This window comes from Otolemur garnettii, unplaced genomic scaffold (assembly GCF_000181295.1).
Source record: "Otolemur garnettii isolate 467f Iridium unplaced genomic scaffold, OtoGar3 scaffold00044, whole genome shotgun sequence".
NCBI classification, from domain to species: Eukaryota; Metazoa; Chordata; class Mammalia; order Primates; family Galagidae; genus Otolemur; species Otolemur garnettii.
This window is the reverse complement of record NW_003852439.1, coordinates 3,870,647-3,886,403: the sequence shown is the minus strand read 5'-3', so window position 1 is coordinate 3,886,403 and position 15,757 is coordinate 3,870,647. Positions and strand designations below refer to the sequence as shown.

The window sequence follows — 15,757 nt, the reverse complement described above, 5'->3', positions numbered from 1 at the left end:
TGACCTTGGACATGTTACTCGATCTCTGTGGGGATCAGTTTTTCCATCCCTATAATGGTAATATACACTTAAGAGAGCATTTACCTCTCAGGGTTATTATTACAGGGGTAAGTAAGATAATATAGAAGTTAAGCCCAGTGCCGGGAACATACTAAAAACTTAACAAATGTCTGTTATTAGTACTGTTCTAAATCTTGGTCAAGTAATATGCTCATAGGATAACGCTGACAATGAACCAGAGCAAGGGAAACTGTCCGTATTTCAGGGTAAAAGGATTCAGACTGATCATTTCCTTTAATGTTGTGATGGCATCTAAATAATAAATTCAAAAGGGCTGGGGCCTTTGGCGGGGGCTGCAGACTAACTCAGGGGTAGTGCAAGATCTTGATGATGGTCAAGTATTTTCTTGCTTGATGTAATAGTGCACTAGCACAGGGCCTGACACATAGCAAGCCCTTTGTGATTGATAGATTTTGGTTGCAGTTATTTCAGGTTCCTGGAATGTATTTGCAAACTTAGGGAAAGAGAGTATGTATTGTTTGTGTGTTTTCTAAGACTGTGTGTTTTTGTGACACTTTCTGGTCTTTCAAGGTCACTGTTTAGAATGTATACTGGTTATTGCTGTAATAAAGCAAATATATCAAATGACTCCAGAACTCAACAGCTTGAAACAACAAGCATATGTTTTCTCTATGCTGGAGGTTGGCAGGGAGTTGGCTGATCTAGGCTGGGCTTGGCTTCAGGCTGCAGGTTGGGGCTGAGTCTGTTTTATGTGTCTGCTGTCCTTTTATGGACTAGCAGGCCACCAGGGACATGCATGTTCTTGTGGAGATGGCAGAAGTGTAAGAGGTCATGTTCAATCACCCAGGCCTGTTTCGAGTTTCTCTTTCCGTCACATCTTCTGACCCCCCATTAGACTGAGCAAGTCAAATCCCCTAGCCTGGGCTTTGACAGCCGGAGTAGCAAAGTGCACAGAGCTGCAAGATCACACAATTAGGGGGAGCTGAGAAGAACTGAGGCCACCAGTTCAGTCCACCTACTTCCTCATTTGACTTCCCCAAGTTAGTCATTGCAATAGGCGATATGAACGGGCTTTCCTTGCTGTAGGCAATCTGGTGGTTCCTGGTACGGGCATTAAGATTCTACAAGCATTGCACGGTATGTGAGCATGTTGCAAATCCCCCTTTGGTCTCTAGGAGCTTTCCTCTGATGGACAGGAATTTACTCTACTGTACACCAAAGAGTCGCAATTTAGACAGACAGGATGGATTAGGCAGACAGCATCATTGACCCGGTTCCACTTCGTTAGCCTTTCCAATTAAGGCGGATGTTGCTGAAAGTGAGACCTCACAGATACACAGTCACACCTTGAATCCTCTGGACTGAGCCTCTTTAGGGAAAGTCTTCCATTTCCAATGTGTGCAGGGGAGGGAGAACAAAATTTTGTTGCCAAGTGAACCCTAAGTGTTCAGGATGTGAATACTTTATCTTCTTTCTGGCTAGTTAATTAAGATGCTATATAGATAGCTTTTGTGCTTTTATTTTCCATGAAGCTTTTTAATAAATCTTGAACCCCTGACCATGCACGGGGGAGGGGGGTGTTCTCTGATCTTGGAACACCACATAAAGGGTTGGAGCTTCACTGCATCGAGGGATCTGGCTCTTGGTTTTATTGATACAGTTGGTGGGGATTTCCTGTGGCTTCCCAAGGAAGATCTTTTCCAGTGAAGTCGTTTTTAGGGGCTCAGGATGGCATTCTCCCCTCTTCACCCTCTCGAGACTCTGAGCAATGAAGCATAAGTCCCAGACAGTAGCCAAATGGGCTGTGAAGTACAGCTTAATTAATCTGGGCATGCACTCAACAGCCCAGCGCGGTGCTCTGCTAGAACTTGGCTTTAAGACTTAGGCAAATGTTGAGGCTAAGATGCAGCTTCTTATCTTCCGGGTTTGTTCTTGTTGTTTGTTTGTTTGAGATGGAGTCTTGCTCTGTCACCCAGGCTAGAGGGCAGCGGCATCATCATAGCTCACTGCAACCTCAAACTCCTGGGCTTAAGTGATCCTCTTGCTTCAGCTTCCCGAGTAGCTGGGACTACAGGTGCACACCAGGCTCAGCTAATGTTTCTATTTTTGGTAGAGACAAGGTCTCGCTCTTGCTCAGGATGGTCTTGAACTCCTAATCCTCTTGCCTCAGCCTTCCAGGGTGCTAGGATTACAGCAGTGAGCCACCTCATCCAATCCTTGTCATCATCAGAGAGACAGACAGACACAGACCGTGCTGACCTGAACAACGGACACTGCACACTCTCACTCGTTCAGCAGCGTGTACCAGGTCTGATGCACACCTCCAGCCACACGCCAGGAACTATAGGGCTGACTCTTCTTGTATTGCAACTGTACAGCAGCCTGTCAGCTCAGAGAAAGTGGCTTGATGCATGCTGGGTTCTCACCAGTCATCCCTGCCATTTCTTCACCCTTGGGAAGGGGCTAGTGAGAGATTGAGCAGAGAGACCTGAAATATTTCTTTCACAACTTCTTTGAGCTCTTTATGGACCAAGGCTGCACTGTGGGAAGAGGGAGAGAAAATATTTCCCTCAGTATTTTTCTGGGGCATGAGCGATATTCATTGCCTGGGGGAATGTGAAAATAAGAGTGAGATGTTCTCTTGGCACCTTCCTTTGAACTATCCCGATGGAGGAGCGCTGGGAATTGGACTCCAAACTGGACTTGGGGGACGATGAATGCCTCGTCTTCAAAGAAAGGGCAGAATTGACCAGAGCTCTGCCTATTTCTGAGATTGTGCCTCTTCTTCTCTGCAGAATTAGGCATCATTATAAAGATATCATAAAACGATGATTGAGAAAGTGAGTGGCAGCTCACCTAGCGTAGGGGTTTAGAATTTTCCCATCTCCCTACACTTCCTTTCAGTTTAGACCAGTGGGCTGGTGCTAATTTGCATTGCTTCCTAGAAGCCTGTGTTGGAAAATCTGCTAAAATTAAACAAAGCTTCAAAGTGCGGTTGTACTGCAGGGCGGCTAAAATCATGCCCATTCTCTGTAAGTGGCAACTGAAGCTTGTTTTCCCCAGAATTGGGAATCCAAGATGGTTAAGTTCACAGCAGACGCGATGTAGACGAAAATAGCCTTTCTGTGCTGGGTTTCCTGTTTTCTTTGGAAACCACTCACTGAACACCACCGCCTCCTCCCATCAGCCCCTTCCTCCTTCTCTACCCACCCTGTCTCTACTCCAACGCGAAGAGTTCATGCTTAATGAGCCGAGACAGTAGCACCAAGCATTCCCAGTCAATTGGCTTTTGTAGAGAGTGAATGAATAGGACGTTTCTCTGGCCTCCTCTAGCCTAGAAAGGATCTTCCCCAGCCCATTGGAATGTGCCCCTCATACCAGGAATTAAGCTCCTGTCTCATTCCTTCCCTCATTCTTTCCGAGATCAGACACAAACTGATGGCCTTGCCCCTAATCAGGCCTTTATATTCTTTCAGGTTTCTTTCTAATCCTCTTAGGGACCCGACTTCTCCTTCCTATAGAGGATTTGGACACACGTGGAGATCCTTGGCGAGGGCGCTTTGTTTCTTTTATTCTTTGCACTTCATTGTTTTGCATGATTTCCAGGCGGGCGTCCCCTTAATGAAAAACTCAAGCCTCCTTCCTCCCTCGGGTGTGGGAGGATGTGCTGGGGGGTGCAGATGGGGCCAAGCTGTTCTGTAGAATGGGCGCGCAGGGGTTGTCCTCCCCAAGGGTTGCTTGCCTACTGAGGAGGTCAAGCCAGGGTAGCAAGTTAACTTTCCCCCACTCCTCATGTGTGTTTTTTCTTCTCTCCACATAGGATCCACACCCCCCGAGTCCACTGATCACCCTGGAGGCCCAGGTGAGTACCGGGGCAAGATTCTGTCACATGTTTCTCCCTGCCTTCATGTTCCTGGACCAGCTCTCTCTTGAGGGGCTATTCGTGCATCCTCTTGGCTCCACGGGTCAGAAGGCCTGGACAGTCACCTATGGCTGCCCTCCTGCCCCATTTGGAGGTGTGCGTGCATAAAAGTGTTTATGTACACGTGTGTGACCCCATACGTGCGTGCGCATTTGCACTCAGCTGTCTAAATGCACCTGTGGCATCTTTTGAGTTTTCTTCTGTCCTTTGCTCCTGCCCAGCAGTCATGAGGAGGTGAATGCAAGGGGGACGGGAGACGGAGGGGAGCCACCGAGTGGAAAGATGTTGCTGTTTCCGTTCTTTGGACTTGGGTGACTTTTTCTGCTTGGCGGTTGGGGCAGTGGCACCCAGCTACCACAGTGGCATTTCCGTATAGGGAGAAGGATGACCAGTGGACCTTACTGTTTGTTCACTTTCTGCTTTCCTGGGACATGGGGCAGCATGGGAGCTATAAATGTGGGCCTTGGAGTCCAACAGACACACAGCATTTCAGCTCTATGTCTTATAGCCCGGTGACATTGATGAGGACACTTCTCTAAGCCAGAATTTTTCCCCCTGAGATATCAGCAGAGTGATAGGGCCCACCTTGCAGGGTTGGGGTAGAGAATGACAGGAGATGAGGTCTGTAAAATCAGCAGTAGATACTAAGTGCTTGTGAGTGTCCCCTTTCCCCCTGGATCTGCAGGGGATGTGTCTTTGGATTGACCATTACTTTAGCTCTCTGCGTTGGCCACACAGTAAAGAAAGACGAAAGACAGCCTAGGCCCCATTCAGATCCCACAGCAGAGAGTTTCTAGGTGTCAGACATAGTCAAATCCGTGTGAACATTTAATCAAGGCATGCGAGCTCTGGGCCTTCAGGGGCTTCTGGAGTGTGTTGACCAAGGCACCTGCTCCCCTCACCTTTCACTTTCCTCAGGTGCTGGTCCTCTCCTGCAGTCCCTGCCTGCATCTTCCCAAGGGGAATGAGGACAGTAACAGACCTACCCTGCTTTTCCTTTCTTGATCAAGAAGGCTGGAGATAATAGGGAAAGTGGGTGCCTGAATATCTTTGTGCCTCCCTGTCCTGGCCCCCACACACAGCAATACGGGCTTCCAGGGATCACCAGGTAACTGGGCTGGCCGAAAGGAATATAAGAGGGTGTGGCTGAAGGGATCCAGTTTCCTCTGCTGATTGGGCCACACTTTGCTCTGGTTTTGCCTGTACTTGTCATTCCCAGGCGACCTTGGCCATATTTGCCATGTGTGAATTTCACCTGCTCACATAAGTCACCTAAAAATACATTTTGCCTTCACTTAATTCACTTTACTTTCAGAAGTAGATGATTCTGATCCATGGTTCTCAACCAGGGAGTGATTTTCACTCCTAGGGGGTATTTGGCAACATCTGAAGATGTTTTTTGGTTAGCTCACCTATTTGGGGCCGGGGGGCGGGGGAGTGTTTGCTCTTGACATCTAGAGAGTTGAGAGCAGGAATGCTGTTAAATGTTCTACAATGCCATGGGGGCCAGCTCCCCACTGGAAAGGATTATCTAGCCCCAAGTGCTCATGGGTTGGGGTTGAGAAAGGCTGTTTGAAGCAATAATATTGGTGAAATCACAGGTTTGACATATGAGTTCTATTGTTCTGCACCATTAAAATCAGTATTCCACTATGAAGATAAAATTAAACTTTCCTTTGGGTACCCTCTAAATCATGTATATAATAACTGTACTCTGAGGTGTGTGTATCACACTTTGGGAAATATGTCTCCACTAGCCTGACAGATGATGAGAAAACTTCCAGGTTGTGTTTTAAAATGATGGCCCTTCTGTTCTTACCCATCCTTCCCCAGAAGGAAAAATTACTAGCCTTAAGAAAACCCATGAGCAGATAGTCCGTGTCCAGAACTCCAGAAGCCAAATTTCGTCTCTTGGGGGTGGAGCAGCTGTACCCTGGATAGTTCTGTCCTTGACTGTCCTATATCCCTTACTCAGGACACCCCCCAATCAGCCCTTCAAAAGCTCCCTGGGAAATAGCAGTCATATGCCAATGGCTCTGGCCAGCGTGTGAGGGCAACAGCTTCCCCCTACCACTGTTCAGGTCACACCCATTTGCCCCACAGTCCCGAGCCTCAGTCTCCAGCCAGCAGTGGCATGAGGCGGACTTTCTGCATGTGTGCCATGCCACTGGGGGAATGACTCAATTTGTCTGCAAACAATGCTCCATCAGTCTCATCTGGTTCTCATTCTTTGGGGAGCCGTAGGATATTGTTGTCTTTCCCCGAGTTCTGATTTCCTGTGCTAAAGAGACGTTGGAACCCAACCAAAGTGCAAATGCTTTTTTGTGACTGTTGGCACAAGCCTATGGCCAGATTGGACTTTGTGCTTGGCCTCAGCCCCTCATGGGGTGAACAGTGGGATCCTATTCAGCTGCCTGCAGGCAAGGCAGACCAGAGGGGCAGGGAAGGGTTTTCTGGCAGAAAGGAAAGCAGTGCCCCAAATGTTACTCATATGCCACGAGCGAGATGGCAGACGTGGCCAAACTTGGAAGAACCAAGGTGGCAGATGTGTTCGAAGCCCTAGGTCAGTGCTCCTTCCTCCTCATGACCTGCTCCGTCCTCCAGCCTGCAGGGTGTCACTGCCAGCCATCTCCTTGCACTGTGCATAGCAACTGGGCTTGCCTGGGCCCCGCCTGCACAGGAATGTTGGGCCATCCAGGGGCCCTTTCCTTCACGCACCCTTCCCCCTGTCTCTAGAATGAATTGCAGCCGTCCTCACCCATGGCTTGCTTAGTCTGCCCCTGTGCAGCTGTTCTGAGTTGGGGGAGATGGACTGATTGGCTGCTGAGGCCTTCCCTAATGCTTTTGCCGTTAGCACAGCAGAGCTCTGCATCTGTTGGCATCAGCAGGCCTCTCTGCTTAACAGCCAGATTAATAGAATGAGGAAGCCGAGTAAGGTTTAAATCCCTGGTGTCAGCTTTCCCCTCAGTGGGCTGTCCCCGGGGATGTACCGAGGAAGCCCTCACTTGCAGTGGTGAACTCATCCCTGGTTTTCAGATAGTGGTTACCCGGGAACCAGGTGATCTAGAAATGGAAATTTGGAGGAAAAAACGAAAGATCTGAAAGGAGTTTGAAGTTAGGATCTGGTTAGTGGCTTGGTGGCATTGTCACGATCACTCTCGTAACATTTACCATTTGTCAAGAACTGGGTTCTTCCATGGAATCCTCAAATGCCGTCTCACAGCGGTGTTCTTATGAGACCCAGGTATCAGATGACGAAGATAAGGGTCAGAGAGGCTAAGTAACTTGTCCAGTGTTACACAGGAAGCGCATAGCACTGGTGAGTGTTAGACTCCGGGTTGTATGACATCAGAGTCTGTCAGCTCAACTGTTCTCCTACTTTGCCAGAAAATAATGTTGCTTTGACTAATAGAAAGGTTGGCTAATGCTCAGGCAAAACTGGAGCTTTGGGCTTGATATATGCAAACCAAGGGCCATAAATAGATAGCTGGAAAGACAGGCAGACAGATGGACAGATGAAGAATGGTTTACACAGGTGTCCACAGATGTTCTTAGATACATAGGTAGATGCATGATGGGTGGCCAGGTGATTGATGGATGGATGGATGGATGGATAGATAGATAGAATTCTTTGCACAGTGAGTAATTTTTTGACAGATAGGTTGCCAGAAGGCTTGCTGGTAAAATGGTTTATGCAATGAACCTGATAGAAAATTAATTTTAAAATAACAAAAACAAGACATGTCCCAGCACATCAATAGTGTTTTGATAAATTTGAGTGCTTATTATTTGATTCTCTTTTTTTGGTCGATCCCCAAGATGGTTTATCATTCCTGAATCCACTCCGGTTGGCAGGATCTCTTGTCATTTAATTTTAGCATGTCTCTCCCCACCCCACCCTCCACTCCACAACAGCCTCTCTGTCAATTAGTTACTGGCCTCTATTCAAACACCCAGAGACCTTGGGAGTTGTAATCCAGGAGCACTTTTGTAGAGTGAAGATTTGTCAATCTGGGCGTTCACCAAGTCAGCTCTAGGTGGAACAGAGCAAGGCTTCATTTCCTCTGAGACCCCTCTGAGGACCTGAAGATCAAGGACATCCAGAGGCAAACTCCCAGTTTCTCAGTTCTCAAAACCAACTAGATACTTGAATTTCTCTGATCAACTAGCTGAGGCTATAGAAGAGGGAGTGACATTCACGTTAGGTAAAGCTGATGCTGGGGCCGTGAGACAGTGAACAGAGTCATGTAGAAAATGAGTTATGGCTATAAAAGGAAATTACTACTTTAGAAATTATATCTATGAATATCTAGTCATCGATTTGCTTATTCAGTAAATAACTGTTGGGCCATGTAAGGGTACGACCTTACACTAAATTCTAAGGCTAGAGCAGCGAGCCAGACAGAAGGTTCTTTGCCTGTGAAGGGGAGTAAGACGGAAAATATGCAGATAAAGGCATCCATAATGTCAGGCGGTGATAAGTGAAGGGAAATAAAAGGGGCGTGTTTGTCCGAGACAGTGACTGGGCAGAGCCAGGAAGGCTGTTAAACAACGTATCTCAGGATGTGGGATCCGAGCTGGAGTGGTGAGGTTGGCACTTGGGAGGGGAGATCTGAGCTGAGAACTTGCAGTTAAGAAAGAATTAACCTTGCTAGAAGACCGCAAAATTTTGCATATCATGTCTGGTTCCTGTGAAAATAATGCCAGTTTTTCTTAGACTCAATTAGAGTGTTAGTTCCTTCAAGCTCCATCACCACCCTCGTGGCATTATAATGTCAGAATGAATAAGGAGCTACCTTATCAGGCCAGGGAGAAAGAAAAGGGCTGAGGAGGTAGGAGAGAAGAAAAATTCAGGGCCACCCAGTCAAACGAACGTCCAAGGTGAGCATTTTAACAGGCCAGGGGAACTTGAGATCTCAGCAGTGTGGTGCTGACTTGGAGACAGTCAGACATCCTGGCTAATGCTGTCGTTAATTAACTGACTCTTGCTTCTCGGCCTTTTGGCTAAGATCAAGTGTAGTTAATTAACTGACTGACGTTTAGCTGAACTTACGCTTCGGTATAAACCAGCGGTTCTCAACCTGGGCGATTTTGCCTATGAGGGGATGTTTGGCAATGATCGGAGACATTTTTGATAGTCATAACTTTGGGGTATAGTGTGGCACTGGCATCTAGTGGGTAGAGGTGCTGCTAATCACCCTGTAATGCAGAGGAGAGCTGCCTGCTCTCTGAGAAAGAATTATCCTGCCTCAAATGTCAGTGGTGCCAAGGTTGCGACACCCCAGTACAACCCTCTTTGTTCTGAGGACAGCTGTTTTATAAAGGTACTTCAGCCATGTGGTTGTGACTTTCTTGGTATTTTCTTCTGTTCTGGGTGAGGTCAGACTTTACCCAGTTTGTGGGCTCTGGTCACGATACATCCATCCCCCAGTGTGTCCAGGCCTGCAGGGACCGACTCTGCACAGGGTGCCCCGCGATACACATGAACCTGTCCACGGGATACATAAAAAGCTGATCCTGTTGGATCATTATGGAGAAAATAAACTCTTCAGAAGAGATGGTTTCCTGAGAGATTTGTGGCTCAATAGTGCAAAGAATATGCAGAGTTAAAATTAAAAATCCACTTACTTGGCCAGAGTTTGGAGAGGGGTTGACCAAGGCGTCTGGTCTGATGGAGCAGATCTTGTAGAATATCTTGATTTTTAGGCCTGGTTCCTCTTTCTGAGGCAGACCACAGCCTCCTTTGTGCAAACTTTTTTCTCTTGAAGCTCTTCCCCCATCCGAGGATTAAAGCTATTGCTGTCTCCTCTCCTCTCTTCCAGCTCTGGGCTTCGATTAACCTTTTCCTTTGCAGAGAGCAGTTTTTGGAGTAATCAGGGAGCTTCTGAATGGCTCTTCCCTGAGTCTCCATCCCATTAATTCTTATGGTGCCCAGCACCTACCGAGGGGAGAGTGAGACCAGATTGCTTCTCAACGCATCTTCGTCTTTCCCATCAGCCTCTTTTTTTTTTTTTTTAAACACCCCAGGCCCTTCCCCCAGATAATCTGAGAATTGCTGGTTTAGAGTGTTTTGCTCCCACATGGTTGGAATCCAGACGTCGTCCCATAATACCTTGTGGGCTTTGAGACAGTGTGGGACCCGGAACTGGAAATCTTTCCACATCACCCCAGGGTAGGGGCTCCTTTTCCTTTTTCCTTGTATCCATGAGCTGGCCGGCAGGGCCCAGGACATTCCTAATTCCATCCCTTTTATGTCTTACTGTTTTCCCGGAATGTGAAGTGTGCATTTGCATAGGAAACATGAAGGCTTCGTCCTTGGTACACGGGATGAATTTGGTTTGCTACATTAGACCTGCGTGGGAAGTGGGGTGGCCAGTGCCCTGGAGGATTCCCAGGGGACTCAGTGCAGGGTCCACAGCCTGACGCTGCTGTGGCTGCTCGCAGTCAGGAGGATACGCCGGAAGCAGCACGTCTTTAAAACTGGCATTGAGACGGCTCGTGAGAACTTGGCTTAAACATCCCCCAAGCCAGAGAACTGGGCATCCCGGTCTCCCACAGAAACAGCAGCATGGCAGGACAGGCTGCCTGCCCCCCGTCAGCTGCTTTGTGGGAGCGAAATCTCTCTGGGGCAAATAAGACTAGTTTGTGGGTTGGCGGGGATGGAAAATCCCTTGCCGTGATCTTTTCCTCTGGCTCTGATTCACCGGCCAGACCACTGCCTGGCAGAGACTTGGCTCAGCAGACAGGGAGGCTGGACTCGGGCAGTGGAACTGTCCTCAGGGAGGATTTGTGGTCCCTTGGCCACGGGCTCCTTTCTGGTTGTATGACTCAGGGTGAATGGTGCATGTGATGCAACTTTCTACAAATAGCCGGCAAGTTCCCTAAAGTACAGCCACATGGACCATTGCAAAAAATAGATGGTGTTGAGATCACCATTCTTCTGTGCTTGGGGGGAGTGGACTTTGCCTAAGACAGTGAAGGTTTAAGTTTAGCCCTCAACTCAGAATTCTTAAAATGATTGCTCTTGTAACTAAGGATGACATACATGAAATGCACATATATATGTATCTATGCATGTTTATTTGGAGATGAGAACTATACATTACACACATATTCATGAATTTAGTATTTTCAGCTAACTTACTCCGTGCCAAGTGCTCTTCTAGGTTAAATTCTTTACATGAATTTACTCGTTCACATTTTATACCGGTCCCAGATCGGAGGAATTACCGTCATCCCCATTTATAGATGAGAAACGGAAGCAAAAAGAGGTTAAGTTGGTTGCCCAACAGGTAGTAGCAAATGGAGCAGGATTTGAACCAGGCAGTTTAGCTGTCATTTCTTGGGGGAAATATAACCCCATGAGACACGTGCTAATCTTAATCCTGTTTCACAGAAGAGCCAACTGAAGCCAGAGAGACTAAGTCTTAAAAGTTACATCGATAGTAAGTTGGTAGAACATGAACCAGAGCCAGATCACAAATGAAACACCATCTCCTTTCCTGCTTTGTTGTTAAGATAGACATGTAGGGCACAATACGATATAGGTGGCAATAATATCAATATAGATTAGATATGGGTATCAGTTACATCTATATTGCTATAGATGGCTCACTTGGCAATCCAGAGGACATGGATTCACCTGTCCGTTCAGAGTGAATTCTAGGATGAGTAGCCCCGACAGCAGGCAGAGCAGGGTCACCTAGGGGAGGCGACACTCACATTTTCCTTCTAGCAGATGCAACTTATCTCAGAGCAACCCCACCCCGATGCACATCAAGCACTGAGGCAGAAGCCCTGGTGTTGCTGGCTGAGCAACGAAGCACTGTCCCTGGTTTGCACAGCCTTACAGGCTGGAAGCTCAGTGAGAAGGCATCCCTTTAGCATACAGATCTTCAGAGCTTAGGCCCTCTTCACCATGGGGACCTGGGGCAGGGCTCTGCAAACTGGGGAGCTTAAAAAGAGAAGGTTCCAATGCTAGAATGTTCAGACTGGGTTTGCAGGTACCAGGATGATTTAATCAAGAAAAACCCTCTCTAGGGCGGTGCCTGTGGCTCAAAGGAGTAGGGTGCTGGCCTGCAAAAAAAAAAAAAAAAAAAGAAAGAAAGAAAAGCCTTCTCACATGAAACAGCAGCATGAGGGAGGCCCAGGTGTGTGTGGGATGTAAAAATCCATAGACAAGGCCCCATCCTGGGGAATTCAAGAGCTAGAGGGGTGACTGCCTGTCTTCTATGTCTGAGGCATTACAAACACTTCATATGCATGATCTCACTGCTCAAGACATAGGCCCTGGGGGAAGGTGCTCTTGCCCCCCTCTTTGCAGGTGGCAGTGCTGAGGCACAGAGAAGCTCAGCACCTGGTGAGAGGCTACAGAGTCCTGAGTGGCAGCAGGGGGTCCTGGGTCAGGCTGCAGCAGTGGCCTTGACTCCCACACCTGAGGCATTGCCATCTGCCTTTATGATTTACATGCTTTACCAGGGCCCAGAGTGGCTGAACCACTTGCCTCGTCACTTAGCATCTTAATGGCAGACCAGGGTCATCTGCTGCCCAGAGGCCTGGGGGGTGCAGGCTCAGTGCAGAAGATCCACAGCCCCACCTGGCATCTTCATGCATCCGTGGGCTGTCTCCAGGTTGGGAGTTGGTGAGAGGAAGTACATTGAATGTCTCCAGCACCCTCTGCCCCCTGGATCAATTCTCCTTGTTCTTTCTCCTCTGGACCCCAAAGGCTGACCTTGCTGGATTCCCCACCATGCACTTCTCTTTGTTTCAGCAAAGGGGAGATACTGGCAGGAGGTGAAGGGTGGGAGCAGGTGAGATGGGGGCTTCTGTGGGCTGGCTGTGTCCCCCTAGCAGGACCGTGGCTGCTGTGGGCTGCCCTCTCTGGTGGCTATTGCTACTCTCCCTAGGGTCTGCAAACACTGCTTCCTCCCGTTCAGCCCCCAGGTGCTGACAGCCCTGGGCTGTGGGCAGTCCTTCTGCTTCATAACATCTTCCTTGTTGCTTTTCCTTATGAAGAGTAACTTTCTTTATAAAGTCACCTTGGTTATCCCTTAAGTGAGTAGCTTCTCTGTTCTAGGGGGCCCGTGACCAGGCCATTGTTGATTCAGCACAGCCAAAGGGACTTCCCGGGTGAGTCACTGTCATCTTCGTTCACATTTGGTAAAGCAGGGAGGTCTTCAGACTGTGGAGACGTCCTGGAATGGAGACGAGGCATGGTGAAAACTCTTGAAACTGAATTAATTGTATGAGCATTGTTCTGGAAAGGGGATCGTAGCTGTCAGTGTATTTGTGGCAACCTGCCCCCAAACTGAGCCAAGAAACAAACATTCTGAACACCCCCATGCTAAATAAAGTATCAGAGGGCCCACATGTATGAGAAAAGATGCCCCAGGCAGGGGGCCGTTTGTTGTGAGTCTTGTGATTCAGTCACAGCCCTCTATCTGCCATGCCAGGAGGTGGTTAAAGGCATGGTGGGGGAGTGGGAGGCAGGCCTTCTGCTCCTTCCTGTGGTTCCAGAGTAGATAGACTGACAGAGAAGACGGATTGTGTCCGCCTCCAAGTCCGGTGTTCTTCACAAACTCTCCTTTTCCTGTTCTCTGTCACACCTCCAGGAAACGCGAACTGTCCTAGCGTTTGAGTCTGTTTCTCGGAATGCACCCTACCCCGCCTCTCCTTTGTGCCTCTGAGAACCAATGGAGAAGGCCAATGGGTTGCTGTCCCTCTGGACCCAGGGGTGGCAGGACAGGAGGTGGGGCCACCCCCGGCTCCAAACTCAAAGCCACTTCCCTGCCGGCTTCCATTGCCCTTCTGAAAAGGAGTGTCTTATTAATAATAACCCCCTTCTCGTTTTCTTCTGGGAACTAGAGCTCTTATTTTTCCACTGGACGAAAGAAGACTGGGTGGAGAACTCAAGTGAGCTGCAGTGTGGGTGCCAGGTGGGTGGGGCCCAGCACAGAAATGCATTTATTTGGTCCCAAGAAGGAGAAACCCAGCCAGCTTAATACTAGAAGAAGGAACCTTCATCAGCTATTAAGGGGGCTCAAGGAGACTTACGGTCAGCTGCCCTGTCTTGGTGACCACTGGCCCAGTGATAATTGGGCACCAGTTATGGGGCAGGGGCTGAATTTCTCATTATATGGCCCTCGACCCAAGATTTTATTACAGGCCTAGAGTCCTTCTCTGACTTGCATGAGGGCTCTGTTTGGCCCAAGGAAGTTTTATTTTGTTGGGTTTTGGGGGTATTTTGGTGGTGGGGGGGGAGGGTAGTGGGGTTAGAAGCTTTTTGAAAACCGCAAAGTAAAACCACACTGGACTGCCCCGCCCCGATGGGGGCTCTGGATGGGGTCACTTGTTCATAAAAGGTCTCTGGGCATTGTCTTTGCCCTGTTTCCCACCCACTGGATTCTGGACCCTCAAGGGTCTCACCCATAGGGTGGGCAAGATCAGCCTTGACCTGGTTGCCCCAAGCAGCCCCTGGGTGAGGCAAGGAAGGGCCCTGGGGACGCAGGTCGCAGGCTCTGCACAGACCACCTGCTCTTGACCCACTTGCTTTGCCGAGAGACCATCCGTGCACCAGCTCATCTCTTTGTGCCTCGGTTTCTTTTAAAACTGTGAGACATACAGCTGTGGCTCCTCTGGGAGCTTTTGGGATGACCAAACAGGTTAATGCACGTTGAGCAGCAGAGCAACGCCTGACCTGTGGTGATCTCACGTCTCCTGTTACTTTCACCGTCCAGGGCTCGAATCCTGACTCCTTCACATTCTGCCTCCTGACCCTCAATTTCCCCACTAATCAAAGGAGCCATGACATGCCTGCCTCTCTGGGGCTGTGTAAAGTACCAGCCGGGCCCCCGTTGTCCCCTTTCCTCTGTGTGGAGGGAGCATAGGTCCCCCAGGCTGCCTGCCCTGTCTGCCTCCTGCAGCCCTGGCCGGGGAGAGGGCAGATGCGTCAGTGCCCCCTCTTTGTGGGGATTTGCTTTGCACTCTCTCTGGGACGTTCTTCCTCCTCTGTTTAGGTGCCTGGTTTCCTCTCTGCAGAGCAAGAAGCAGGAGGTGACATACCAGGATGATGCTGGCAGCGAATGGACAGTTGTGCCCTGAGCAGACTAGGGCATTTTGCCTGCATGTGGTTTGGAGGTGAACTGTGTTGTCGCCACATGGGTGCCGAGAGGTCCACAGAGTGGCAGAGGCAGGGGGACAGTTCCTTTAAAGAAGAAACATGTCGCCAGCTGCCCCCTTGGGCCTGACCTCGCTGTCTCGCTCATAGGCTGAAGAAGCCCCTCTTCTGGCTGTAACTGTATCTGTACACAGCTAGGCAGCGGCTCTGCCTGCGATGAAAAGTCCCCAGACAGCATCCCTATACACTGGCTGCCAGGACCAATCTCAGGAGCCCCAGGATGGGGTGGACCGGGTCTTACCAGTGCTGCCCGTCTGCTGCCAGCCTTCCTAGGGCAGGGTCTTCATTCCCCAGGCCAGCTCCATTCACCCTGCGGTTGACTCCCCCTGGGTATCCACCTTGGCACCGCTGACATTTTGGACAGGATCATATTTCGTTGTAGGGCTGTCCTGTTCATTTTAGACTGTTTAGGGGCATTCCTGGTTTCTACCCACTAGATGCCAGTGGCACGCCCCTCTCCCTGGTGTGACAGCCCGAAATGTCTCCAAACATGGCCGTTGGGGGCAAAATCTCCTTGGGACTGAAAACCACTAGCCTAACCAAGTCTGGTATGCAGAGACAGTATAAAAATCAACGGCTGTGGATTGTAATGAAACAGTGCTGGTGATGTTTGGGGACAGTCCTGCTGGTTGGACCCC

General features: G+C 49.1%; 1 protein-coding gene across 1 annotated transcript in view; it reads left to right on the top strand.

Annotated features, from left to right (window-relative positions):
- Positions 1-15,757, top strand: part of XYLT1 (xylosyltransferase 1) — a gene marked incomplete at its 5' end in the record, with an annotated part of 316,786 nt that overhangs the window by 88,620 nt on the left and 212,409 nt on the right. The window contains one exon of the mRNA XM_012805673.2: positions 3,842-3,883. Coding sequence (XP_012661127.1) covers positions 3,842-3,883 — 42 coding nt within the window. The remainder of the gene's footprint in view (positions 1-3,841; positions 3,884-15,757) is intronic.